The 9,415-nt window shown below is 41.3% G+C and overlaps 1 protein-coding gene across 1 annotated transcript; it reads left to right on the top strand.

Annotated features, from left to right (window-relative positions):
* Positions 6,722-7,855, top strand: LOC109846103. Its single transcript, XM_020415329.1, has 5 exons — positions 6,722-6,823; positions 6,920-7,129; positions 7,202-7,306; positions 7,389-7,487; positions 7,577-7,855. The coding sequence occupies exons 1-5, from the start codon at positions 6,794-6,796 to the stop codon at positions 7,853-7,855; spliced, it is 723 nt and encodes a 240-aa protein (XP_020270918.1). The 5' UTR covers positions 6,722-6,793.

The raw sequence follows: 9,415 nt of genomic DNA, 5'->3' as shown, positions 1-9,415 counted from the left end.
GTTTCTCTAAGGAGTTAGGATAAAGAATTCGTAGTTTGCTGGTTCTTATTTGAGAGCGTTGCGCTGCCAGTTCAATGCGAGGCCATTTTAGTGAAAGTTGGGATTTTGAGGCGTATACGAGCATATAGTTGGAAGGGTAGTATTAGGGATGAAGTGTTGTTACTGATGATTGAGCTGGTTTGCTAGGTGTAGATGCAATCAAGATGGAAATTTCGTCGAAGGATTATGCTGCTCGAGTAGGTTGATAATTTTGATGACCTTATTCATAGGATGATACGCAAGTTGCAAAAATTTTCAAATTTATCAACTTGGACATGGTAGAGTGTAAAAAATTACCAGCACTGATACAGACAACTGCTAGTCAAATATTGTTATGTCAAATCACTGTTCACAAATAAGCTCCACATCTAAATTAATTGAATCATAAACAAAGTAGAAATACCAAATATAAAAATAAAGTAAAATAACAAGAAGAAGTAGTATTTACAGTAGAAGTGAAAAGAAGAAATAGGATGAAAAGAGAAGAAAGAGGAGGGATATCAGAGGCTGAAAGGGCAGAAGGAAACAGCAGTAGACAAGAAGAAGAAAAGAAGAATAGAAGAGGTGTAGATGAAAATAAAAGAAATACAGCTGGTGATGAAAGAAAAGAAAATGAGAACAGATCAGAAGCCAAAAATCCAAAAATTATGGAAAAATCAAAACCCTAATAAAAATTAAAACCCTAATAAAAAATTAAGATTATAGTTATATAGTTTAATTTTTGCAAAATCCAAAAATTATGGAAAAATCAAACCCTAATAAAAAATATTCATATTGTTAAAATTATAATATAAAAAAAATTAGGGTTAGGGTTAGGGTTAGGGTTAGGGGTTAGGGGTTAGGGTTAGGGTTAGGGGAGGGTGAGGGTTAGGGTTAGGGGTTAGGGTTAGGGTTAGGGTTAGGGGAGGGTTAGGGTTAGGGTTAGGGTTAGGGGAGGGTGAAGGTGAGGGTGAGGGTTATGGTTAGGTGAGGGTGAGCGTAGGGGTGAGGGTTAGGGTTAGATGAGGGTTAGGGTTATGTGAGGGTGAGTGTGGGGGTGATGGTGAGGTTGAGGGTTAGGGTTAAGGTTGGTGTAGGGGTGAGGGTGGGGGTGATGCTGAGGGTTTGGGTTAGGGTTAGGGTTAGGGTAGGGGTGGGGGTGAGGTTGAGGTTGAGGGTGAGGGTTAGGTTTAGGTTTAGGGTTAGGGGATGGTGAAGGTGAGGTTTAGGGGTGAAGGTTATGGTTAGGTGAGTGTGAGCGTAGGGGTGAGGGTTAGGGTTAGATGAGGGTTAGGGTTATGTGAGGGTGAGTGTGGGGGTGATGGTGAGGTTGAGGGTTAGGGTTAGAATTTTTCGAGCCGTAGAATACCCCGTCCAATAAATACTATATATAATCTCTTTATTTACTTGTCACATTCGCATACAGGATTGTTGGCGGTGCTTACTCGTTGTTCTCCGTGTACTATATATAATCTTGGCCTTTGATTGATAAATCAAAGGCCAATATCTTATCCTTATCTCCCGCCTACTTTTGTGCATGAGGAGATCTTGGCCTTTGATTGATAAATCAAAGGCCAAGATCTCATTAGGAGATATTAGGAACCCTCTCATTAGTAGAGGATCCGGATCCGATTAAGTACAGCGGGTAGGTGCTGCCGAAATTTTGACGAAATAAAAGTACACTTGAACACACGTAAATACATATACACGCTACGTTTACATACCTAATGGGATAGAAGCCTTCCTCTGACAGCCGATCACACACACTTGTCCTATAACTTAAAATGATATATGTAGGGATATGCTCACTTCCATTAATTTTTAAATTCTAGATGCGGACAATTCCTGACAAATCGTTCATGGGCATACCACGTGATCGAAGGCATCTAGACACTCGATACAAGGATGGGATAGAAGCTTTCTTAGCCTACTCTGACACCAACCCTCTACGGTCACTCAGCGGGTTGATTTTTTGTCCTTGTAAGAATTGTAGGAATGATAAAATGCTCACTAGGAGTGACGTAAGTTTCCATCTGTCAATCAATGGATTTGATAGCTCTTATGTATTTTGGAGTCATCACGGTGAAGGCGTCCCGGTGATGCAATTAGAGGAAGAGTTTACTGATGTCGACAATCCGACAATTAACACAACTGATATGTTGGAAGATATTCTTACCGTGCCTTCTTCGAGTGATGTTAACACTACTGATATGTTTCAAGATGTATCCCGATTGATGAGACTCGTTGAAGAAAACGAGTCACCGTTATACGAGGGTTGCACCGAGTTCACAAGGCTTTCTTTTATGCTGAGGCTTCTTCATATCCAAACACTCAGTGGGATGGCTGTTACACATTTCGATATGTTATTAGACTTGCTCAGGAAAGTCATTCCAGGCGGCGAGAAGAGCATCCCCACAACTTATTATGAAGCTCACAAGATTGTTGATACCCTGGGTCTTGATTACAAAAAGATAGACGCCTGTCCTAATGACTGCATCTTGTACAATAAGGGTAATGAAGGTCTAGAGGAATGTCCGACGTGTCATGTATCACGCTGGAAAAAACATACGGGCACATCTGAAGGCATATCATCCAATAAACAGAGCAGAATCCCTGTGAAGGTTCTCCAATATTTTCCTATTATTCCTAGGCTGCAGAGGTTTTATATGTCTGCCGAGCTGGCTAAGAATATGCGATGGCATTTGACCGATCGTAAAGAGGACGGGAAATTGAGACATCCTGCTGATGGTGAGGCATGGAAGCACATCGATCGTATATACCCTGACTTTGGTAAGGAGTCTCGAAATGTTAGGCTGGGGCTTGCTAGCGACGGATTTAATCCGTTTGGAGTAATGAGCTCTGCTTGGTCTACCTGGCCAGTGTTGCTCACACCGTACAACCTGCCACCGTCGATGTGCATGAAGCAGCCATACATGATACTGTCACTCTTGATCCCTGGAAGATATTCTCCTGGAAATGACATTGATGTTTTCCGCCAACCATTAATTGACGACTTGAAGCTTCTCTGGGATGAAGGCGTCAGCACTTACGATGCTTATGGTAAGGAGGCTTTCCGTATGCGTGCAATGGTCATGTGGACAATTAATGACTTTCCAGCATATGCTAACTTGTCTGGATGGTCGACGAAGGGTCAGATTGCTTGTCCGGTTTGCATGTCAGATTATGAGGGAAAGTTCCTGAAATACAGCCGCAAGTTCTGTTATTGGCAACACAGAAGATGGTTACCTACAGGGCACACAAAATTGAAAGGGAAATAAACCTCGCACTGTCCAATCGCATGTGCGTGTCTCTAAGGGTACTGAACTTCCGCATGGATGGTCAAAATTCAGCATATTTTATCAATTGCCATATTGGAGAAGTTTAAAAATACGTCACAACTTGGATGTCATGCACATCGAGAAGAACATATGCGAGAATCTCTTGACAATCGCATGTGCGTGTCTCTAAGGGTACTGAACTTCCGCATGGATGGTCAAAATTCAGCATATTTTATCAATTGCCATATTGGAGAAGTTTAAAAATACGTCACAACTTGGATGTCATGCACATCGAGAAGAACATATGCGAGAATCTCTTGAACACTTTGTTGCAGGACGGGAAAAAAATCAAAAGATGACTTAAGGGCACGTCGAGACCTAGCAGAATTGAACATCCGTCCCGAACTGCAAGCTATAGATAAGGGTGACGGAAAGTTTGTACTCCCAGCCTCCCGTGTCACACTGTCGAAGGATGAGATCCATAATATGTGTTTATTTCTAAAGTCCGTGAAGACACCGGATGGTTATGCTTCAAACATTTCAGCAAATGTGCATATTGAGGACAGGAAAATTTTGGGACTCAAGACACATGACCATCATATTCTATTGCATCAACTTCTCCCGGTTGCGTTGCGACATGCTGAGAAGGAACTCGCGATGGTGGTAATAGAATATTGCGGTTTCTTCAAGCAGTTGTGCTCCAAGGTGATTGATGTCAGGGAGTTTGAAGAATTAGAGGGACGTGTAGCCAATACACTGTGTAAAATGGAAATTCTATTTCCACCCTCGTTCTTTACGGTCATGGTGCATCTCACAATACATTTAGCATATGAAGCCCGCATCGCAGGACCAGTTCAATATCGCTGGATGTACCCTGTGGAGAGGTATTTATTATTATAATGCTCAATTAATATTTGTTAAATTACGTATATCAGTTTTATTTTGTCACAAATCATGAAACTATATGCTTGTAGGTATTTGGGTTTCATGAAACATTTGATGCATAATCGTGCACGTCCTGAAGGATCGATAGCAGAGAACTATATAAGTAATGAGAGTTTGAATTTCATCTCTCGTTACTTGCGGGGTGTGGAGACAAGGCTCAACCGTCCCCAACGAATAATTGACGGAACATTCTATAATGATCGTGGGGAGGACACTAGATTCCCCAGAATGGAGCTAGATCAAGCCCACACATATATCTTGAGCAATGATACTACATTTAACATATACGCGACGTAAGTATTTAACTGTTTGAATCAGATCATATCACATCACAATAACTATCTCTATTTAACTGTTGTAAATGATTTTATTCTAGGCTTCACATCCGATATGTCCAGACTATTCTTAAATGCAGAACAAAAAACAAAAGAGTTATGGACACACACTCTAGACAATTCCCTGCATGGCTGAAGGGTGAAGTAAGATTTATTTACATTTCTGATTCGTATATCAAATATGTGCCTGCCAACAGATATTTAAACTATTTGTTTCTTTTCTTAAAGGTTGACCGACGTATTACGAATGGGGTTAACCTGCCTGAGAAAATATGTTTATATGCCAGAGGTCCTTCTAACGTGGTTAAGCGTTATGGAGGCTACTGTATCAACGGCTTTAGGTTTAACACCATCGGTTTCGAAGAGAGACGACAAACGCAAAATAGCGGTGTGTTCTGCTCCTTCTCGCAACTGTCATACGCTAGTTCAAAAGATCTAAATCCGATACAAGGTGAAATCTATTGCTACGGTCAGGTAGAAGACATTGTGGAGATTTTCTATGGGATTAATAATGAAGTCAGACATGTGATGTTTAAGGTTCGTTGGAGTGAGCTGAAAAAGGCGAAGGATGACTACGGTTACACACTCGTTAATCTTAACAAGGAAATATATCAGACTGAAAAGTACATGTTAGCTGCTCACGCAAAACAGTGCTTTTATGTCAAAGATATAATGAAAAATGACGAATGGGTTGTCCTTAAGAATCCGCCTAGATCCTACATTCATGAAGCCGTGTCTGACGAAGATCATGAAGATGTTATCTTGGCCGACGAAACAGTTGCTGAGTTTTCATTGACACAAAATAATCTGGTGGATGAAATTGCACTGGCGCGCCCTGATGTACCTGCGATTATATGTGAGCCAAGGCGTAAAATCAAAAAACGAGTCCACGGTAGAGTCGATAAAACTATAAGGACAGTCCTTTTGTCTGCACGCACACGGTCGCAGGCTAACCGCACACGGTCGCAGAGTAGAGCCTCAACATCATCATAATAATATAATGCTTGGTTATGATTTAAAAAGAACATTCATGTATCTGTTTGACTGGTTAACATGTATCAGTTTGTGTTATGTATTATAGTATTGCCTTTATATTATCTGTTTGACTGGTTATCATGTATCAGTTTTTGTCATGTATTATAGTATTGCCTTTATATTATCTGTTTGACTGGTTATCATGTATCAGTTTGTGTCATGTATTATAGTATTGCCTTTATATTATCTGTTTGACTGGTTATCATGTATCAGTTTGTGTCATGTATTATAGTATTGCCTTTATATTATCTGTTTGACTGGTTATCATGTATCAGTTTGTGTCATGTATTATAGTATTGCCTTTATATTATCTGTTTGACTGGTTATCATGTATCAGTTTTTGTCATGTATTATAGTTTTGTTGGGTACTCATTATGTTTTCAAAGTATAGATGACAAAAGGATTACGTAAGAGAGCGCTTGAGAGACTTATTGGTAGACATTCTGGAGGCGACGCACATGGCTCTACGTCAGGTATTTTTATTTATTTATTATATCTGTACATTTCTATAAACTATTAATACGAGCCTAACATTATTTTTTCACATTTCCTACGCAGGCCGCATCGCTGCTACACATGACGGGCCGCCACAGGACACAGGACGAGGAGATGCTCCACCTGATGCGGAGACACTCGTTGATCCTGCCCAGCATGCAGAGATGCCGCCGTCGCCTCCTCAGGCTGCAGATGTATTGGAGGAGCGCCGATATGAGCCATATAGCACAGCTGTAGAAGCTGCGCCACTACCGCCGGATTCTATTCCGGATCAGCGAGCCCACGACCCGGCCAAGGTGAAGGAGGATTGGGATGCTTATCATGATTTGCGACTTATCGCACAGCAGAGGTATGAACAAGCAAGGCGTAGATGCCTCGAATTGAAAGGTGTGTATAGATTTTTATAGTTTATCTGTTAATATTTTAATTTGTATTATCGATATTGATTGATTTATATTTCGCCTGAATTTCATTTTTTCGTAGGTACCGAGCGACCTACTAGGCGCGGCCGCAGTGGTACCAAGACACAGAACCTCATCCCAGATATTCATCGGAGGGCCGTGATCCGATGGGAGAACGGCGTGCCTGTCGGGCCATTTGCTAACTCATTCAACAATTTCCTCGCCGCTTTAGCCAGGAGACATGATTTCTTCAACATATATTTGACGTGGAAGTCGCAGCGGATTGATGCGCTGGTGGCTTGTTGGCGATATATATGTGTGAGTCATTTATTTTAATTCTCATAATTATTAGTCATTTTATTATTTTGTTTAACACACTGATTTGTATCTCTTTTTTCATTGTATGCTGAAGCGATTTTTCTTTCTTGACGATTACGCTTGTGCCTGGACTTACTGCTTCACGCAAATCAATCTATCGTTCAAGAGGTGGCGGTCAGAGCTGAAGAAAAAATATTTTACTCAAAGAACAGAAGATTGGGAGCGTTACTGGCATCTTGACGAGCGCGCCGATGGAGTTGATTTTTTTGCACTTTGCGATTATTGGGACACGGCCGAAGCTCAGGTATTATTGAAGTATATATCTTCGTTTATTGTTTGAAATTCTATATTATATCTGTTTAACATTCTTTTGCAGGAACAAGCTGAAATAGCAAGGAGGAACCGCAATGCGCCCCGCAGTTACGAGCATCACGGGGGCTCCAGGTCCTTCAGCCAGCATTATCATCAATTGGCGCTTGAGGTATATAATATATTAGCTCTTAGGTTATCAATTTGAGTATAATTTATGTGTTATGAGTTAATGATATATGTGAATAAAATAGGGAAGGGGAGAACTCGGGCATTTTGCAGATCGTATTCTGACTGGTTGGAGTCCAAATTACGCCGATGAAGTGAAGAAAGCGCAGAACCGGGATCTGGCTGTAAGTAGCAGTTAATTTGTATATTTAATTTTTATAACAATGCATTTTAAATGTGTTAGAATTGACCGGGTTGTTTTGGTATATCGCAGGAGAAATTACATGCTAAGGTGCAGGAGCAATTATCACAGACTCAGGTCGATTCTAACACTCCGACCCGATTAAGTAGAGAGGAGGAGGATAGCATCATCGAGACCGTCATTGGACCGAGTAGGAAGAACAGATACAGGTGGAGAGGATCCGAGCATCGGCCGTACGAGTCCAGTAGCACCTACGAGTCTGCAGCTCCACCAGGATGCAGTTCTTCTCAAGACCCGACTATGGAGCAGCGGATGAAAGCGATGGAAGATTGGCAGTCGCGTCGGGAGTAAGAACATGTAGCCGAAAAGATGTTTTGAGTTTTGATTTAGTCGGTTAAATTTGGATTATAGTTGGAACAACATGGCACTTCAACTTCTTCTGACCAAATACACCATACTTGGTATTCCAATTGAAATCATTTGGTTCTCCACAAGACTTGCTAAAGTTCGGTTAATATGTTTTGATTGAAAAGTGTAACCCTGTGGTTTTCTTATATACCTCTTGGTACTAAGCTATTCTCATGCAAACATCCTTTGTGTTATGCTCTTTCTTTTATGAGAAATTAATCTTGGACCCAAAATCATGGGATCAATTACGGGGACAAGTAATGTGTCTCTGCGGTAAATCATTGGTGTATGTTGGAATCCCAAGAAAGTGATACATATCACCTTGTCCCTGTACTTGGTCCATGAAATTTGCGTGCAAAAATTACTCTTCTTTTATCATATAATAACATACGGGCATTTCCTTGATACTTCAGATCGGGAGGCCAGTGGTATTTTCCCTGGCAGCCGAAGGCGAAGCTGGCGTTAGAAAAGTGCTTCAGATGCTCCGAGACGAGTTTGAACTCACAATGGCGCTCAGTGGATGCACTTCACTCAAAGAAATCACCCGAAACCACATTGTGACCCCCGCGGAGCAGAATCGCATTACTCCTAGGTTATAAATCTCACCCTCAAAACTCGGCGGTCTATTTGTGAAGGAGGGAATGTTTCGACCAGTTTCTAAGAGTTTATATATGGCTTTGAACTATTGAGTTATTGTGACAGTGATGAATAATATTTTTCATATGTTGCTACTGATAGTGCGTCCTGTATATATATATATATATATATATATATTTCTTTTTTTAATTAAATGAATTAAATATAAAATTCTTACTTAGTTACGAGTATGCCATGTGACTAAATGATATCACACAAACTGTTACACACAAACTATATCTCTCTCCGAAACACAACTAAAATTATATACTTAATGTTTTTATGTGATGTTGGTGTTGATGGTGCGTGCGTGCGTAGCGATGGTTGTATTGGCTAGTGAGTTGGTTAGTTGGTTGTTATTTTATTTTGTTGTGGGGCGTTCGTGCGTAGGGTCGTTGGTTATGTTGTTGGTTGGTGGGTGTTTTCGTCGTGGTGGTGGTGGTGGTGGTGATGATGATGGAGGGGGAGGGGGTGGGGGGTAGGAGTTTGGTTGGTTGGTGGGTGGGGTTGGGGGATTGTTATTGTGGTGGTGGTGGTGTTGTTATTGTTGTGTTGTGGTGTTGCATGTGTTGTATTGTCGTGATCGTTATGTGCGTGCTTGATGTTGGGTTTGGTCGTGGTGGGGGAGGGGGAAGTGTGGTTGGTTGGTGGGTGGGGTTGGGGGATTGTTATTGTGGTGGTGGTGGTGTTGTTATTGTTGTGTTGTGGTGTTGCATGTGTTGTATTGTGTGTGTGCGTGTGTGCGTGTTGGTGGAGATAGGTACGGGTGCGTGCGTGTGTGCGGGTGAGGTTAGAGTGTGTGCGTGCGTTGTTAAAAACATGTGCGTGCTTGCGTATAATACATAAATATATGCCATGATACTCTCT

The sequence above is a fragment of the Asparagus officinalis genome, chromosome 6 (assembly GCF_001876935.1).
Source record: "Asparagus officinalis chromosome 6, Aspof.V1, whole genome shotgun sequence".
Lineage (NCBI taxonomy): Eukaryota > Viridiplantae > Streptophyta > Magnoliopsida > Asparagales > Asparagaceae > Asparagus > Asparagus officinalis.
This window is presented reverse-complemented; position numbering and strand designations above follow the sequence as displayed.